This window comes from Buceros rhinoceros, unplaced genomic scaffold, assembly GCF_000710305.1.
Source record: "Buceros rhinoceros silvestris isolate BGI_N320 unplaced genomic scaffold, ASM71030v1 scaffold12617, whole genome shotgun sequence".
Taxonomy (NCBI): domain Eukaryota; kingdom Metazoa; phylum Chordata; class Aves; order Bucerotiformes; family Bucerotidae; genus Buceros; species Buceros rhinoceros.
In genome coordinates, this window is record NW_010421649.1 from 30,038 (window position 1) to 50,000 (window position 19,963).

Consider the following 19,963-nt stretch of genomic DNA (forward strand, 5'->3'; position numbering starts at 1 on the left):
GTGCAGTCAGCAGCTCTGATAAGCTACTGATCAAAGTTGCCATTGAAGTTTCCCAACATGAAATGAAACCCTGTTTTATGAATTTCAGTTTCTCTTTGTGGCCTACCATCATCTTCCCATTCTCACATTCTACAAAGTTGTGCTATTTTACTGCAGAAGGATCACAGCAAAACTTTCATTGTACGGCCTTTTACTTCATTTTATTTTATTTTATATTTAGAGTAACCTGGGTGAAACTAGTTTCTGAACAAAGCCTGGCTGAAAATAAGAACAGATACGGTTTGACAGGTATTTTTCTGTAATGGCTGGGTAAATTTGAAATCACCTTTCCCCCCTTGCCTGCCTTCCTGGGAGAAAAGAATCAGGAATTACTTCCTTTGACTAAGCGGCCCGTTGGAAAACTGCCCAAGCCAGGGCTCGTCTCCTGTGGGAGCTGAGCCTCATGGTCATGCAGGCACTGACTTCCACCCTGGAGTTTGACACGTCTGTCCAGCTGCAGATGTGAGAAAGGAAAAGCAGGTACTGAAGGCAAATCGAGCAAGAGTCAAAAGAAAGGCTTGTCACTCTCTGCATCTGAGCAGGGGAGAAGATGAAAGGCTCTGTGTACGCTTCAGTAGCCTCTTCTTGTTCCAGGTATCGGCTTGCCCCTCGAGGACCAGAGGCACAAGGATGCTGTGACTACTTACTCTTATGTTCAGTCTGAACATGCATGTGAGCGGAGCTGCTTGGGCTGCTTACAGCAAAGGACATGAATCTCAAGGGAACAATTAATTTTGCTCAGCTATTTCTGTGCCAGGTGAAACCATGAAATGAACCGGTGTCCGCCCCATTGTCTAAAAGGGATGTGTTTGTTTGTTTTAGATTTTAATGCACCATTGGCAATTCATGGTGCGAACCTGAATGAATTTTTAATAGAGTATTGAACGAAGAAAGGTGTATAACGTGAGATTTTAATAGAAAAAGTTATCGGACTTGAAAAAGGAAGAATGACAGAGAGCTGATATTTTAATTAACTGCTCTCTGCCTGCGTTGTGATCCCAGAGATGTGACAGTTGAGTGCCAGAAGGTGAATCTGGTTGAAAATAAAGTCATTCCAGTCTTGTATCAGAGATGAGAAATGAGACGCTGCTTGAGTATTCTCGCCATTTGAATAATCTGGGTTGCTGTTTGCAAAGTAAAACAGAGTTTATTGGAATTAAGACAGTCTGCAGAGCCGTAACCTAATGTGTTGGGGTGTAATAGTGATAAAAAATAACAACAAAATATAGTATATAAAATAATAAAGCAACAACAGTAAAAAGCAAAAAAAAAGTAGTATAGTAATCATAGAAAGGTTTGAGCTCCCCCTCCCTTAATCCTGCTCCTTTAAGAGATTAGACGGCTTAGATTCAAACAAAGGGACAAATGCATTGGTATCCTGCTGATTTACCTAGCTCGGGGCTGTTGGACCTTTGGGGGCGTGCGGGCAGGGATGGTGCTTTCGGTTAGGCCACTGATGAGCAGTTGTGCCTAACTTCATTTTGCAAAGAGGAGCTGCACTCGGGAAGCATGTTAACACCTTCCAAATGATGCCCCAGGACTGTCAGTAATGCTTTTCTCCCCCTTTTTTGAATCCTGGCAATCTATTAATTGTGCTGCCGAAGAGCAGTGTCAGGGGAACAAAGCAATCAGTGCCACCATCTGCTGTGAGCAGGTTGGCCGTGTTGAAGGGAATGCCTGTTATACTCTGGGGCTGACCCTCTCACTCGTACTTGCGTCCACGTGTCCCAGAAATAACAATGATCAACGCATAAGACTGATGGAAAAAGAGGGGCTTTATTTTGAGGTGGAAAAGTAGTTGTGTTGCTGTTTGGATCTCTAGAGAATAAGTCAAAGGATAGTTTTTCTGTGGAAAACAAGACATTAGGACATTGAGAGAGCTAGTATAAAACTAAATACATTTTTAAAAATGAAGTTTCCTGTGTCTCCATTTTTATACTAGTCTTTTCTTTTTGGATGAAGATGTTATTGTTTCACTTGTAGATGCATGTCAGCTTCACGGTGAGCAGAAGAGTGCTCTGACTTGCATTACTCGTGCATGTCCCTTTGGGATCAGGTCAGAGTTTCTGACCATTGAATAAATCAGATTAATTAAACAAGCATTCAATACATCAGAAGTGATACTTGATAGCCAGTTTCACAAGTTCTGGTTTTCTAACCAGAGGTGTTCGAGAGAAAGATAACATGTGCCATATCTCTGGAAGATCACATGGGATTCTTAGTGTGACTGGTCTCTTGTAACAAAACTTTCGGTCTACATGGAGTTGATTTTTTTTTCCCTATATTAGTTCATAATATCTGCTATTGAATGACTGAGAGAAAATTTGTCTTTTTTTTTTTTTTCCCCCAGAATCTGGCTCATTTAGCAACAGTAGGGGGGGTAAATGTGTGTTCTCTTTATAAAGTGCATCCTGAGAGATTGTACGGCTGCTTAGTGATGCTTTGCAGTGTTTTCCTGCTGGATGCCTGTTCAGGGAAGCTGCATGTTTTGTGTTCTAGAAAATTAGTTACCTGTTTTCAGCCATGCAGCCCTCTCCAGTACCTCACACAGCAATCCTTTTTGTTTCCTGTGTGGGCACATGACTGACATTTAATATGGCTCCCTTCCTCACAGCAGCTCGTGTAAGGAGAAAAAGTAGAGATGGTAACTCTCAACTTGAGCCATTGTTCATGACTCTCACAGCATGTCTATTCAGTCCAGTTCCTAGCAGAAGAGCCACTGAGGTCACCATTGCAAAAGCAGTGAGTGACTGGTGATGGTATTGATACTGAGGCCAGGGACTGAAGGGGCCAGATATCAGTAGATTACTTTCTGCTGCGATGGAAAGATGCTGACTAGTATTACAGGGCACTGGTTGTGCTGTGCCTCTGGCACAGAGGAATAGACCAATTAATTGCTTGAGTTCATGGCTTGCAGCTTTTTCAAGCCCTCGATTAATGCAAGCAAAGCAAAGAGTGTGGAGTGGTTGACATTTAATGAAATGATTTTTAGTGTTTGGAGGAGTGCTTTATGATCATCTGCTATGGTGACAGTTGTACTAAAAAGCCGTGAATAGGTTGCATAGTTAAAAATATTATTACCTATTGTACTACCAAGGTCAGGCTTGCTTGTCTTCCCTGTTTGTAAATCATGCAGGATGCTTTCTTCCATGTAGCAGCAGCTCTTTGTGGTAAAAGCCTTAGAAAATTATTTTGAAAAAGAACACTCCTCCTTTTTTAATGCCTGGAAAAAGAAAGAAGAGCGAAACCATGTTAAATAATGGAGGGGTAAGAGTTCTAGCGAGAAGACTCTTTGATACCTGTTTGACTCTGTCATGTAAAAGCAAGTCTGAATGTAAAATGAATTCTCTCAACGCAGGGCAATCAGTATCACCCTTAGTGCAACTGGATGCAATGGAGGACTTCTGCATTCCTTATAGTCATACCAAATGCTCTTTTTTTTTTTTTTTTTTCAGCAAAGAAAACTTGTGCCGAGTCAGATTTCACTTGTGACAATGGCCACTGCATCCCAGCCAGGTGGAAATGTGATGGTGAAGAAGAATGTCCCGATGGGTCAGATGAATCGGAAGCAGCGTGCAGTGAGTAGCACAGAAAAGTGGTGTTTCCTGGACATGTTGTCTTATCAAAGCGTAGAGAAACTGGAGGTGTTTTTTCCTAGACCTGACAGGATGATCTGTCAACCTTTGCTTCTGTTAGAACAGGAATTAAAGACACAAAAGATTCAGGTCTTTTAAATGACGTGAGTTCCAAGCTTTCAAATGTACCAGGTTTCAGACTGATACAGGCAGCACTATCTAGTGTGTATTTCTGTCTGTAATGGAATTGAAGACATCTGCAGCTCTGGTACAGTTTGTCTGGTTGTGGGGCTCACGATCAGCAGCAGTGCACAGATTCACACACAGATTCACCTAGGTCAGGCCTTTTGGGAACTTGGATTTGTAGCATTTTGCAGGGTAGTGTATTGGGATTTATCATCACTGCAGACAGCACGTCGTTGTTACAGAGGAACTTTGGAATGTTAGAGCACTGCTCAGGATTTTTATTCCTTTTTTATCTTTGAGAACAAATGAAGAAAAAAGTAGCAGATGAAAGATGAGCGATGTAAAATAACTAAGGCTGGGAGTAAGTATGACAGATGTTAACTGCAGGTAACACCTTTTAAAACCCCATTGATTCAGTTAGTAAAAGGACGTGCTTGATGATCATGTAGTGCATTTTATCTTGTTCTTCTGTCTCTCCAAGGAGATTCATTTGCTCTTCATTGTTCTAGAACTGTGAAGGATTGTCTGATGTCGAGTTGAAGGGAATCCCAGGGATATTTTAATGAAAACTCTAAGTAATATCTAGGCTTCTATTTGTGTGCTTTTTTACATCCTCAGATTTGTTCTTGGACAGACCAAGAAATTAGTACAAGCCGTTCTATTGAATTTCCAGTCATGTACTTCACAAATATATTCCCGTGAGTCAGAAGCAGTGTTGGAGGAAGTATTTTATCCGATTTTACCAGAACAGGGCACATAGAGGACTTCAAAATTAACCTTTCTTTTATTTTTAAGACTAGTACAAATCCTACTTTCTTCCTAATTAAGAAAGATGAATGTGCCTCTCTTGCATAAAATGAATGGAATAATTTTTGTAGCCATATACAAGCTACAGAAAAAATTACTTCAGTAACTGCATTAACATATTTATGTATTGTATGTGTTGGTCTTTCACCTTGTGTCATCCTTAGTCAAAAATTATCTTATTAATGCTGCTTCCACTACCTGATTGCCTGGAGGGGAGCTGAATAACTAATCAGCTCCATTCCTTGCAGACTCTGTCTGTAAATCTCTTGTCATAGGCCAGAGCCTGGACCATGCAGCATTAAGATCCTGTACAATTTCTCTTAATTATCTTCCATTCCTTTCCTAGCCATTTCACCTTTCATTTTTCTCCCCGCTTACTTTCATCCTCTGGGGAAATCAGCCTTAAAACTTCAGTTTTGTAAAGGAGACTTGACCTGAGCTTCTGATTGTTCCAGGGTGGGACTGGCATCCTGAGAGGGAAGTAATTTGCTCAGTTCTGTATGATTCTGCCACTCCACCTACCCCATTTGAAACTATTTGCAAGAGACTGAAGTCTGTATTTCCCTGGTGGTTCTTCAGAAAAATAGATGGCCCTCGAAACATTTCCCTGCTGCTAATGGATGTGGGCCAGCATCACCTCAGCGAGTTTGTTCCTGTTCTGTAGTATATGCCTAACAGATTAATCAGGAATTCCTAGTGACAGTAGCAATGTATGGACCAATTCTGAATTTATTTTTTAAATACAAGCATTTTGAAACCAGCCCAAAGACTATGATATGTAACTATGCCATATTCTATTTGTTTATAGCTGTCTCAAACAGATTTACTGTGCTTTGCCTCAGCATAAGATATTTAAGTTTTATGAGTTTTACCCAAATTGGTCAATTTTGTGTGATGGATGTGTGAACTTGTGTCTTGACTTTCACAGAATATTCAATACATGTCTACATTTGACTTGCAGCTAGCTCCCAAGAGAAGCCAATGTTTCTGTCTGTACAGTTAAAGATTGCCTTTGAATCTTAAAAATGTATGTGACTAGAATTTTGGTACTTTACTTGTTCCATAGGATTATTCGGATCTGAAGTTCACACTTAATCAGATGAAGATCAAGTGGTTTAATCTTAGGACTGTTGGTAGCTGTAGGCTTTAATTTGCACAGTTAGGGCTCTCTTTCCAGCTGTTTTGTATCCTTGTCAAAGTGTCATTTCAAAAGGCTGATCCAATCTGCTCCGTGAGGAACCAGAATCAACGGGTAATGCACGAGCGCAGTGCTGGTTCTGGGGTTGGTTCACCCAGTTTGCAGGTCTTCCTACCACACTGGTCAAGACAGCAGTGAGTTACAAACCTGGTGGGCTATTAAACAAGAAGCTGAAGTGTTAGGCTTTGCTTTTAATTTGTACCCTTAATGTAAAGGCCGGGCTCTGTGTACATGTTATTGAAGGGCAAAGAAGAGGCTGTAGTGACAGAAAATATAATGACAGGCAAAATGCGTAGCTGGATATTCCTGTATGGTCCCTCTCTCCAGTCCCATTTTCTTTCTCCCTGTGGAATGACTGTAGGCCCCTTTGACAGTCTCATTTTCCTCTTTAGAAATGCAGTACAGCCCTTTGGAAAAGCCTGTGCTTTTCCAAGGCAGTGGAATTTCCAAGTGGAATTTCACTGAAGGAGGGGCAGGCTGGGAAATGGAGATTCCTCACCTCTGGCAAGATCTAACTCCTCTGTAAAGATCAATTGCTTTCAGGCAGACCACGTAATTGCCAGCACGTCTGCCAGGATCTAAGGTTATCCCTCAATTAATGCCACACTGTGGTGGCATTAATTGTCCATAGTCCATTCAAACCAGGGAGGTGAAGCCTTGGAAGGTGATGATGCTGACCATTGTATTTTAGGAGTATTTCCAGCTTAGAATGCCATGAAAACAAAGCAGGTCCTCCCGGCATCTAGCCATCTGCTAAAAGGCCTTTTGTTTTCTGAATGCTTTTGTGGTGTGTTTGTAAATACTTTTTGTGCTGTCTTGTTGGTAGTTAGGGATGTTGTGTCCCCATCTCTAATGCTTGGTTAAAGGTAACAGGGTTTGGGGTTTTTTTGTTGTTGTTGTTTGGTTGGTTTTTTTAGATAAGCCCACTGCACAACCAAAAGAGTACGTTACTTTTTCCTGGGTCACTAAAGTTACTCAGCTCTGTACCTAACAATATCCTCTCTATCCCCAGGTTTTCAGGACAGCATCTGTCGGACCCGAGATATCTGGGGCCTTTCCTGCTAGTCATGCAATTATATTTTTACATTGCATTTTCTTAAAGCCACTGAATGTGGCGGGGAGCAGTAGCTGTAAGGGTATCTTTTGAGTCCCATTGACTCCTCAACTGATGAGATCTATAGGATTTCTCTCTGTCATGGCTTTGTTGCTAGTTGAAGGTTGATTAATTTCTAGCATGGGCTGATTTTTGGAGAAAATTATTATCCAGGCTTTTGGTTTGAAATGAGTCATTACAAATAAGAAACTGCTCATATTTCTTCATTTTTTTCCAAGGCAGATCCTTCACTTAAACATGCTCTCACATCCATAGGTTTGTCCAAGTGAATTATTCATGTAACATGTGAGCGTCACCACTAAACCTCAGTGTTCTGCCATCTGGCAGTTTTTCAGTGCTATTATCTGGCTGCTGAATTTATTTTGTCTCATTTAATTTATATTAATGTTTCAAAGAAATGTGTCCCCCTTTTCTGTGAGCTAATCTATTCAGGGCCATGTTGTGGGCTGTATCTCTTTGCTCTGAAGTTACCATGAGAAACACTGTCAATTTGGAGGGGTGGTGTGTTTTATTATATTCTTTTTATTTCTGAGTGGAAGTAGAATGAGCCCCTAAATCAAGAGAAGCAAAACTCAGAAATTAGTGCTGTCTGCAAGGGGCAGAAGGGACTGAATTCACAGTTTAAGTTGCATTGATTGAGGCTGGGAGAGGGAATAGGAATTTAACATTGAAGAGAAGAAAGTTATTTTGAGAAACATAATAAATGAAGAGAAATGGGATGGTGGGTGAGAAGGAACAACAAAACACCATTTAGCTGTGCTGCAGCAGTGCTCCTGGAGGGGGAGGAGAACGGTTAGTACTTGGGCATGCCAACTTCCAGCCTCATCTTCTCTGATTCCTTTTTAGATTCAGCCATTTCCTGACTGGGGCTCTGTTCAGGAAAGGTTGGCTGCTTGTATGTAAAGCACATGAACCACTTTGGCCTTGCAGAATATACGCCAAGAAAATTGCTGCTTCTCCCTGCCTGCCGTGAGGGAGAGCCTAGAGTGGGTGCAAAGATGCCGTTGCTGGAAGGTGCTCTGAAATAATGGATTTCATCTTCACCGTGCCAGCTTGTTAGTATGCAGAGAGCTCCCCACAAACCGTTAAAAAGGATCGCAAAGTATCTGGAGATGGTGGGAGTAGAGTTAGTGCCTCTGTCAGCCCGATGCCTGCAACTCCCCCATACCTCCCCAGCAGGTGTTTTGAAATACAGAAACTATTTCTGACCTCCAAGTAGGCTCAAACACTGAGGATCTTATGATTGTTTGCTGCAAGGTTATACAGCAGCCTGCCTCTGCCAGCTGTGGAGGTCTTTGGGGAGCCTACACATACTCTCCGATTGGAGACCCCACCATGGCCAGAGCCCTGGACTTATTTTCCATTGTTCGCAATAAAAGCAACCAAAAAGTATGGCTTTGTGGTCGCTGTGGAGGTCTTTGGGGAGCCTACACATACTCTCCGATTGGAGACCCCACCATGGCCAGAGCCCTGGACTTATTTTCCATTGTTCGCAATAAAAGCAACCAAAAAGTATGGCTTGGTGATCCCCCTGCAGCTGTAGTCCAGCCACTTCCGATACACACAGGCTTTGCTTATGAATATGAAAAGATTCCTCACTATTTTCCTATCCAGTTTCCTGAAGCTGAGAGAGGGGGAAGGGAAGTAATTTTTCTTACTGAGCTAACAGAGACCTCCAGCAAAATGAATGTTATCCACCTAATCGTGTTCCAGTACAGGTACTGAATCATTCTGCTTTTTTACAAGAAGGACATTTTAAATTTCCCTCTGAAGTATTTTGATTATTTAACCAGTGACTCAAACAGAAAATCTCTAGAGAAAAATAAAAACAAATGCTAACAAACAGTAACAGCACTGATGGGAACACAAATTAAAGGGATAGAGCAAGTGAAAATCTAAGCTGGCAAACTCTTGCCTTAGGACACTGTATATATAATGAGATCGAGTAATGCAGTCAGCATAAACTCACCACTTATTTATCACATATGTGACATTCTCCTAGTTAAGGGAAGAAATTACTGTACAGAAAGGTGTAGCAGGATGTTATGAGGAAGAAAAACAGGAGGGGAAACCTGAATTCGTATTTTTTTAATAGGGGAATGATTTAATAGGGCAGGTTTAATAAGCAGTAGTCCTGGAAACAGATTTTTAAGTGGAAATGGAATATAAAATCAAACACTGAATGTTGGTTCGACATACAGTAGCGGTTCGACATACAGTCTTTCTTATTTTGAAGTTAATGTCACAAGTCATTCAGGGAGATGTACCCAAACTTGGCTGTTATATTTTTAATGGGTGTTTTCCGTGGTCCTAGGCAGGTTGCGTGCTGCTGCTGAGTATGCTGATCTCAGCGGTGATCGGTTCTGTCCTCGTTTTCTATTAAGTTGCCTAAATGCAAAATTCTGTAATTGTTAACAGTGTTGACAATATTGCTCCCCCCCAAATAGTCCTCTCCTAGCTCTCCGTTCACCCAAAGGATATTTATTACGTTCTCTGTTATTCTTGTTTGATACAGATCTCCTGCATGACTGAGTTTGGTGACATTACTGTTCTTTTGTGGAAAATGGCTTAATAAACTGTTCCTTGCCCTTGGAGAATTTATCCTGGAGAAGAGTGGACAGTGTTATTCAGAGCATCACATATACTGGGCCATTGAACTTCCAGCAGCAAAAGAAAAAACTAGGCCAAATCAGCCAGATACCAGGTTTCAGGACCTGGGGCAGTAAGAGAGTAATTTTTTTTTTTTTTTTTTCTTTTTGCTCTCCTAACATTGAGAGCAGATCTGTTTGTATACGTGTGATAAGATGGTAGGGGATTGTAAATGCAGTGGAACATGTAAATTAAAGACCATTCTGTTTGATTAATTTGTTACAGTCATTCAGGAACTTGTTTACGGTGATGTTAATATCACAGGTACAGGTACGTGTTTTAACAACACTCTCACTACACTAACTGGCTTTTGCCAGAGTAAAATACAGCTTCAATAGTCTTGTCACTGTCCCCCTGCAATTGTACCCCTGTCACTGTCCTTGGGCTGTTGGGAACACCACTGGATCACAACAGCTGAGGACCATATCTGGAAAACAAATGCATGACAAGGTGCAGGATGTGGAAACCGTTCTAGAGCTACAGGATCCTCCCAGTCTAAAAGGCACAAAAGAGGCAGTCTTATTTTCCAGATGCCTGGACTGGTTTGTAGGGATAATGATGAAAGCTTCGACTTGTCAATGTGATCATTTATTGCAATAGAGCAAAATGAAAACAGCCTGTGATCATCTCTCCATGAAGTCATGGAATAATTTAAGGTAGAAGTGGCCTCTGGGGGTCATCGAGTCCAATCCCCTTCTCAGAGTGGACCCCTGTGCTCACATTTGACCACCCTTATTAATGAAAAAATGCCTCTATCTTGCCAGACTTTCTTTTGTTGTAGCACGTGTTACCTCCCATCCTGTCACTGTGCACCTCCGAGAACAGTCAGGCTCCATCTTCTCTAGTTCTTCATATTTTGTAGTTGAAGGCAGCAATAAAATCTTCCCCTAAGCTTTCTCTTCTGATGCTAAACAAATGCTGTTCCCTCAACCTCTCCTTGTACGCAGTCTCTCATTTCAGAATATTTTGTCAGATAACTGGAAATGTCACAATTCTACAACCAGAATGCAGTTTTTGCATTAACTCACCTCTGTCACAGATTTATCACATGCAAAATATATCTTAAATTAATTAATTTTTGTTTTTACTGTGCTACTTAGCTTAGATCTATTTAGGAGAGATTCCAGATTCTTAAACTCCTTTCCATGAAAGCGTTTAACAGTACTCTAGAGATGGACAAGACTTGTTGAGGCTTTAGCAGACTAGTTTCCTACAGGTTATAACATAGTTCAGTGCAAATTTGTAAAAGTCCTTTTTATCCTAAGTGTATATAACTCTTCAAAGCCTCTCAAATGTACCTTTACTCTTAATTTAATCATCCTGTCTCAGGCAGCCTGTACTTGCTTCAGGAGAGCCTCTGGTTCCTAAACCACGATAACCACTTTGAATGCCTGCAGGTGTGCCCTTATTGAGCAACCCCAAGCTGACTTCTGTGCCCCAAAGGATGCAAAACCATAGGGACGAACACAAAAAGTCTTTGACGGGGTGAGGAACCAAATCCAGTTTTTCCTGCATCCTGTTCCTTTTCTTGAAGCATGAAATTATCCTTTTTACATCAAAGGAAATTCAGCGAACTCAAAGCCTAGCTGTTCGTCCTTAGTAATGGGATAACTTTATCTGTGGCTCGTGGGCAGTGAATTACATCTCCTTTTTGATGATTACATGGCTTTGGTGGTCTCAGCATTTTACTTACCTAGAAATGGAAATGAATTTAGGGCATGTAATGATTGTGCTCCGATGCTACCAGTGCTAAAGAGTTTTAAGTAATACGTGTTCAAAACAAAATATTTTTCCTTTAAGGGAAGATGTTCAGAGCTTGTATCTCGGAAGCAACTTTTTCAGAGGGCCTAGTCCTATAGGAAAACCAATAAAAAATACTTATCAGGTTTTTTCTGATGTTTTTATTGTTCTTTAGCAATGTTACCTTGTGAGAAAGTAACTTTTTCATGTAGCACTGCAAGCTTTGGCATTTGCGGTGTTCCTGTACCTCGACTCTGAGCTGTTTGCTAGTTGACTGCTACAAAGATTTAAACTCTGGCATTTAAATATTTCTCCTATTGATCTAAAGTGTTCATGCAGTTCATAAACAGAAATGGTCATAAAAGGGCTTGATGCTGCCTTTTTATGGCTCTAATTAATCTTGCAGTTATTTCAATAGGAGAGGATAGCAGCAAAATGGAAGCTGAGCATACGAAGCTCTTGTACATGTAATTATTTAACAGACCATAAATATCGAACTAGTAAAAACTTAAGAGCTTTTCGGTAATCTCAAGCAGCATTTCATTGCCTAGTGCTTTTGTTTTTTCCATTCTCTTGCTGCTTGCTTTCTAAAATTCAGATTAACTGATTTTTATATTTATCTTTTTGCTTGTTTCTTGGGGGAGAGGAGCAGGGATCACAGTTGTTTTATTTACTATGGCTGATGTGGAAAGGAAATAATTTCTGGGAATCGAAGGCAAAACATAATTTAAATTGAAATGTCACAAAGCAAACCTTCTTTCTTAAATGGGTGTGTTATGGTGTGAGAAAAATAAGCAAAATATCAAATGACATTATTTTAACATTTTTGATGTTTAAATAGCTTCTGTGTTTCGGTATCATCATGAGTTACTGTTGAAGCTCGGATTCCCAGTTCCACCACTATTTCCTTGATAGGTATTTTTTCCTCTTTTTCTCCATTTCTATAGTTGTAGGAATGTGTTTTCATCCAGGACAAACTCCCACTGAAATAATTAGCAGTTTTAATACAGGTCTCATGATACTCCCTCTTGCTTCCTTGAGGATTAGGGTCATGATTAGGACTGGTTTAATATGCGATCTCTGATAATTTATGTAATTTAAACCTTGCACTGGAGATTTTCAATTCTCTGAAAGGCTTTCAGTCAGATTGTGCTCTGGGGTGAGGTGTGGTCACTGATGGTGTGGTGTGGATCCTCATTGTGTGCACTGGTGGGATGCAATGAGCTTCCATTGCTGCTGGGAGCCTTAATCAGGGCTTTGCTTTAGCGATAGCTTCTAGCGTCCTTTCTTGGGATGCTGTTTTCAGTGACTGTATTTGAAGTGACAGATTTCAGCTCACCCTTTCTGTCTTGTATTTTAACTTGTTAAATCACGTTAAGAATCCTTTGCATTAGAGTACAGAGGATTTAGCTTAACAGCTTTGTTAGACCTCCCATGCTTACACATTCCCATACGAATGGACTCACACCAGTTCCTGCACCACTTTTCTGGCTTATACCGCTAGGATAGTCCTCTTACCATGTCACTTGAGTTCTCTGAGCGTACTGTTGTACAAGACTCAACTTAGACTGAATTCTCTGTTTTGGCATAGAGGTTGCAAACACTAGTCATTTTAGCACAAATGTAACCAAGCTTCTCTCTTTTTTTTGTACAGGGAGAAGCACTTCTAGCAGGTTTGACAATCAGCGATCTCATTTCTAGCCATGGTGTGTGCATTTATACGTGTAAGAATAATACATGTGCATTTAGAAATGCGCATATACACACACACAAAAATAATGGTACGCTGTTTAAGCATTTCAGCAGGTATATCAGCCCTGTATGGAATGTGAATGAGAAATGACATTTAACATACTGGATTCTGCTAGAATTTGTATGTTTCTGCTCCAGTTCCTGCCTCTAGACGTGTTACAAGTGTCAAACTTGGAGCTCAGTTGTGCGGACCAGCAGGGATATTTGTAATGAAATAAAGGTGTAGGTGGTAGGGGAAAGCCTTTTCTTCTCAGCCGCGGGACTACACACCACTATTCTTGTGCAACAGCCTGAACACATTCAATTAAAATTGTCATCTAAGCTGCCTGTTCCATTCTCTGAAAAAGAGAACAGATCGGGGTTTCTTTGTATGTGTATAAAAGATGAAATGTTCACTCCAAGATAAGAAACAGAGCCTTTTCAGACTTACTTTCTTTTGCACATATAAGAGTGAGGACATATTAGAAATTATGTCTATGCTTGTATTTTTTTTTTTGCCCTGAATTCTTGAGTGTTTTGCCCTGTTGGTCCCTTTGAGCAGCAGTTAATTTGTTGATGCCTTTAACACCTCAGAACAGTTGTAACCTTGGCATGAAAAAGCAGCATCTTCATTTGGTAGGAACTCAGGTCTTGAGGCAGCAGCTCCATCTCCATGGCCATGCAGATGTTACCAGCAGTGGTGTGGGTGGCTTCCTTTCATCTGCTGTGGCTGCTGGAGATGGCCTAACATGGACTGTGATACTGCACTCAACTTTTCCTTTACCGTATGAATTTTTAAAAGGTCCAGGATGCTGTTTGGTATATTCAGTCCTTTGTTAGAACAGAGGGGCGATACCATAATGGCAGATACAAGGTGAAATGCCGATTGTTGCAACACATTTAGGCATGCTTTTCGTTGGAATTAAAAAAGGCGCAGACTTTAGGCAGCAGGGGAAAGTGTTTTACGATGAATTTTGGCAGTTTCCTGGAGACCTGTATAATTTCTTTTTCTACAGTTTTTATCATTCATCTTGGCACATTTCATTATATTTGATTGTCTAGGGACCTTTTGTGCCTTTATTTTCCCTAATGATAAGAAACACTTTTGTGACCATAATCTCTTTGACAAGTGGGTATAGTCTCAATGCTCTCAGCTCCTTTATCCTTTGTATGATTTTTGTCCCCTTTGAGTTGTGGGGCTTTTTCCTCCCTGTTTTGATTAGAATCAGAGTAATCTCTGTGAACAAGAGAAAGAAAATGAGCCTGGGAAGAGGGGAAAATGAAAAAGCAGCTGCTGATACAGAGGCTCAGGGCACCCTGCGGGGTGTGCTGGACTCTTAGCCGCAGTTGAGAGACTTGTGAAGAGGCTGTGTTTTCATGGCTGTTTGTAACCAGCAGGCTCTCGATGGAGCCCAGCGTGCAGTCTGTGAGTGTTCCTTCTTCCCAGTGTCTGGGGTACAGAACTGCCTCTTGATTAGCCACAGGTAGAGAAGGAAGGAGCCAGCATGGACACGTGCACTTGTACATGAACCCCCCAGTCTCATTTATACTTGAGCATCTGCAGAAGAGGCTCCGTCTCCACCAGGCCCGATCTCTGCTGAAATACTGGTACATTTGTGGCTGTCCTGGGATGGCATCAACTACAGAGCGCCTGCTGACAAAACACTGATGTTTGGGGAAGAGGCTATTCAATTAGTAACCTGACATGGAGGTAACTCCTGTACAGCTCTGACCTCTATGACCATGGGTTTAATGATAGTCCAGCTTCTCAGAGCAGGAACTGAGAAGTTCTCTGCTTAGCAGGTACCTGTTAGTGCAACTACTGATGTTTCACTTTTAAAATATTTGATTGCTGGCATGCTTGGAAACAGCATGGTAATCAAACAGGTTGCTTCACCTGAAAATGACTGGGAAGAAATAAAATAAAAAGCTATTGGTAAAATTTTATAACTTCTAGGTTTATGAGAGTTCAGCAAGCTTTTATCTAGTTTATGTAAAATGAAAATACCCACCCTGTAATAATAGATTTAATTAAATCTATCTGTGAGGAAAAATTAAAGTGGGCTTTGGAAGAGGTAATTCAAATCTCTCAATCACTCAGATACAATGTTTTGTTTTTTACAAAGGAAAAACATGTCTAAGTTTCTAGTAGGGCTTTTGATTATTTTAATCAATAGTTTCTTCCCAGCTTGCACAATATGTTCATTTATAAGAAACAGCAATGCTGTGGAAGATCACAATAGAACAATCTATGTTTTTTCTCATAATTAATGCTCCATTCTGTTTCCATAATTACCTAACTGCTTATCTGATGTGAAACTTAGAGAAACAGTTCCTGATCCATTAAATTCAAGCCAGACAGCAAAATAAACTCCTTTTAAGATTAGAGAAACATTGTCAGCCTTAAAATCACATTTTTAAATCCTTGTTGTACTTAACTACTCTATTATGATCCCCTTCTAAATTGTACTTCTATCCGATAACCACCAAGCACTTCACAAAGCGTGATTAAACTTGGTGGTTATTTCAGCACCAAGAGGTGCATGCGGTGCTTCAGAAAAGCAGATCAAACACAAGTCCTGTAATTGCATTCACCGTTTTCTCTATAATTGTGTTTGCAGCAGAGCATTGCTGAAGCAGTGGGGTTCTGCCCAGGTCTGTGCAGCTGCCTTCTGGCACAGAGCTTGGGGCTGTGCTGAATTTACTGATGTGAGGGCTTGCAGAGTGGATTTTGTATCAGAGCAGACTCAAGTAAAGCAAGAAAGGCTAATGAAACAGAGCAATAACAGAAGTGGAACAAAGATTATAGTAATGAGGTCAAAGGGGTCCCTCATCTGAAGCCAAGCATGGCTTGAGTGTTTTTCTTACATACAGGCAGATATAGATACATAATTCTATTAGTGAGATTATTATAGATTTGGCAAAAGTAGCCTGTGGAAGTGGATTTGAGGACAAGAAGGAGCAAGAAATGTGAGAGAATGCTCCGTGCAAAGGGCAAGGTGAGCAGCAGTTAAGGTAGAAGGGCAAAAGTAAGGAGTGGGAGAACAGTCTCCTGTTTTCTGATGCCAGTGGTGGAGCACAGCAGCTTCTGCTTTCCACTTTGAGGTAGTGGTAGCAAATTAAGATACCAGTATGTGTTTCCCAAGGGACTTACATGACATTGCTCAGGAGAGTTGTTGAGGTGCAGGTCTGACAGCCAAGAAACCTGGGTTTGTTTTGGCTCCGCTGCTGTATCATGGTGGGAGACCATAAGGGAGTGAAGTGGTTGAAAGTGTCACCAGTGGTCTAATTTTGTCAAAGCTGCTCACAGTGGTGCTACTGTATCATACTAGGGGGTTAGAGTATGTCTGTTGAATATAATCTTTTTTGGTAGGCACCAGTTAATAATAGGGTTAAAGGCTCCTAAGTGTGCTACTCTTCCCAGCCTAATATCTTTCCAGGTTTTCGTATCAACTGAGTAAACGTTGAGCACATGGGGGCATCTTAAGTTGAATGTTGCTCTCTCACAACCCTTAAGGTTTTTTTCACACCTCTTTGAGTTTTTTTTTAAGTTACCGTTTTCTTAGAAGGGTAGGCAAGAAGTAAAGCCTTGACATTCATCAGTGGGCAAGGAAGTGTCTGTAGGCTCTAGGCTGAGACTTGAAAAAGATTAGTGATTTTTTTTAAATGCACCAGGTTTGGGTGCTTCCATGTAAGCAGTTTCTTCTAAGTTAAATGCCCTAAATTAATGGTTTCTGGAAAGCAATTTCTTTTGCAGACTTTACTTCTATAGTGCTAGTGGGAAGGGGGGCATCTGGCCATGTCCATGCTTTTAATATCATGTGTACATGCATGAGTAGTTTAGTGAGGGCAGTGAGGTGCACAGGCTCTGACAAAATCTGAGCTTAAACAACTTCTTCAAAACCATCCGTGTGAAAATTTTGAAAAGTGGGAGGTTTGAATCTGTGTAGCCTTCAGGCACAGATCATCCCTTCCATATGTGCTCTCAGATTTTGCATCTTCCTGTTCTAATGCATGGCTGTAGCTGGACTTTATTGTCCTGAAATTTAAAGGGCAGTATTGCAACTTCCAGCTGCATTTGGACGGGGTGCATGGATTTTTGTGTTGTCTAGCAGTCAGCCCATCATCGCAGAATAGCAGTGTGGTACTGTCTCAGTACTAGTCATGCTCCATTTTGTGACTTATTCCTTGTTTTTCTTGATCCAGCAATCTTGATTGTGAAGGTTCAAGGAGAAATGTTTAAGCAATATGGGATGTCAGCAGAAAAAGCAGAAAACTGATTTTTTTTTTTTCCCCCTTCCTTTCATTGCCACACTCTGGTGATGTAAACATTACACCTTGTTTTATTTGAAATGCAGAATTATCCTTTTAAACCGCAATGAAGAATAGGAAAAAGTAATGAATCTAAACTGTTGATGGCCTCAGATTGCTGGTGGCCTTAATTTTGAGTACTAATGTGCAAGATTTTCTATTTATCTAATAGTGGCCACTGCATTATGCTTATGCATACCAACTTCTACGCAGATACGTGGCTATGTTCTGCATTACAGTTTCTTTCCACAGACTTGTAAGCAAGAAGTTTCCATGCGTGTGACTGTTTTCTTTGAGATGGGAGCCTGTGGTATTTCCATCGTATGGTATAAAATATTTATTCTTGTTTTTAAAGGTTGGCTTCAGGAGACAGTCTGTGATGTGACTGCATTTAGTAACATAAATCAGTTACTTTCTTTTTCCGTATATTTAGGAAGCTATGAGGAGTTAGTCAGGGCAACTTCTAAATACCAGAGAGACGACCACTGTGAAAGCATTTCAAAGGGAAATAGCTTGAAGCTATAGAATGGTATTTAGAAAAAGTCAATTTAAACTAAATAAAGTAATCTCTGTTATACATTATAAATGGAAGAGAGATCTCTAAAATTGTGCAAAAGATTAAAAACGCTGAGATTCAGATTCCTGAGAAAAATGTGTTTGATTATGCAAAATCAGGAACTTCACAATTGCGGGATCAGTTCTTACCTTTTCATAGCCTGTTCTTTGTTTCATTCATCTCTTGTGGTCCTGGCTTGGAAAAAGTGGTTAGGTTGTTCTTTTTTTTTTTTTTTCTTCCAGAAGTGTAAAGCAGCTGCCAGTGGAAGCTGCTGTGTAACATATGTCCCAGAAGGAGTGAATACATCTCTATCTGCTCATCAAATGTGGTCCTGGCTTGGAAAAAGTGGTTAGGGTGTTCTTTTTTTTTTTTTTTTTTTTTTTTTTTTTTTTTTTTTTTTTTTTTTTTTTTTTCTTCCAGAAGTGTAAAGCAGCTGCCAGTGGAAGCTGCTGTGTAACATATGTCCCAGAAGGAGTGAATACATCTCTATCTGCTCATCAAATATTATGAGAACTAGGGCTGATGTTTCTGGCTTTCAAGACATGTTTTCTCTTCTACTGAGCCAAAGGAAAAATTCCGGTAGTTCAAACCCACACACATGCTGCCTATCTTACTCTCTGCTGTAATTAGTTAACCACTTTCCTAAAACCCAGAGATCTTTGGAGGTCAAAACTGACTAGATGGAGAGAATAGAGGGGTTTGAGAGGAGGAGGAGGAACAGTAGCACGCATAAAGTCCTTGAGCGTGGTGATTCAGTGCGTAGTCAGGGTAGCCATGGATGACACGTGCCAATACACACAGACTAAGGATTCACGAACCTGTCTCTTAATTGTTATATCTGGAGCTCCTGCACGTTGTGTAGTGTGTAGGTGTAGTCAGCTAGAACCATATTGTGAACTGGACCTAGATAGTAGAGAGACTGGACAGGACAAGTCAGGTTGTTCTGTTGACTTGAAGACAAGAAGAGCGTGTTATATCCCCTTTTTGAATATGCTCATGGTATTGGCATTTGATTTTTCTGTATATGGTGATTCATTGAAACTAGGTACTATTTGACAATAATGCTGGAACCTGGATACTGGGGTGACTTGTAGGCTGGTTTTAGTCTTGTGTGGCCCAGTGTTACACTTATTAAAAAAGCTGATGTAATCAAGGAATACATTTGAACATTGTTATGAGCATTCTTCTCCAGGCATAGTCAGTCAGGACATTGGGATTATTTCAAACAGCAGGAAATGGATATTTGATTTTGCTGATTTCACATGGCTACTCTGAACTTCAGTTGCTTTGTAGGGGGAATGTAAGAGATTATTTCCTGTACCTTTTGAAGGTTATGCTGGTTCAGCTCAGCCTTTGTTATTAACTCCAGGTTGGGATCACCAGAAGTGTATGTTGCTCCAGGACTAGGCTAATTGTGACAGAGATCAAAATCTCTGCCAGGCTATCCTTTCCCTTTTCTAAAAGCAGAGTGGCATCTGTGTTCTTTGGGGAAGGTACCTATCCTGCAGAGATGCTGACTCACAGCGCTATGGCTGACCTTTCTGTGAGTCATAGGGTGATTAATGGAAGGTGTTTGTGTGCTTGCCAGTCATCCCATGGCCCTGATGTTAGTAGAGAAGATGGCTTTTTGCTGATCTTGTCTTTAATGTGCAGCAAGGCTGAGTAGGTGCTTTGAGTCTTACAATGAAGCTTACAACAGTCTGCTAGATCCTTTCTCCTTGAGCTCCGCACGTCTTCTCTCCTGCAGTTGGCAGGTGGAAAAACCTACATAAAGGCAACTCAGTCTGTCAGAGAAGGTTCTGGAAAGGTTAGGGACTGTGACTGCAGCAAGTTATTTGAAGTTCAGACATGAGACTCCCTCAAGTCTTATGTGGCTGCATAGGAAATTATAGCTGACCTCCATAGGAAATGAGGTGTACTTTCAACTTGAAAGTCATACAAATTACTTTAACTAGAACAAACGCAATCTTACCTGCTATACAGGTGACAGAACTTTGTCTTGGAGATCTGTTCTACCATTTCAGTTACACTAGGTTGGAAAGAAAGGTCTTCCTGCT

At 40.8% G+C, this 19,963-nt stretch overlaps 1 protein-coding gene across 1 annotated transcript in view; it reads left to right on the forward strand.

The window, feature by feature from the left end:
• Positions 1-633: 633 nt before the first annotated feature.
• Positions 634-19,963, forward strand: part of LOC104496612 (low-density lipoprotein receptor-related protein 8-like) — a gene marked incomplete at its 5' end in the record, with an annotated part of 68,142 nt that continues 48,812 nt past the window's right edge. Inside the window, 2 exons of the mRNA XM_010139757.1 lie at positions 634-711; positions 3,495-3,617. Of these exons, the coding sequence (XP_010138059.1) occupies positions 634-711; positions 3,495-3,617 (201 nt within the window). The remainder of the gene's footprint in view (positions 712-3,494; positions 3,618-19,963) is intronic.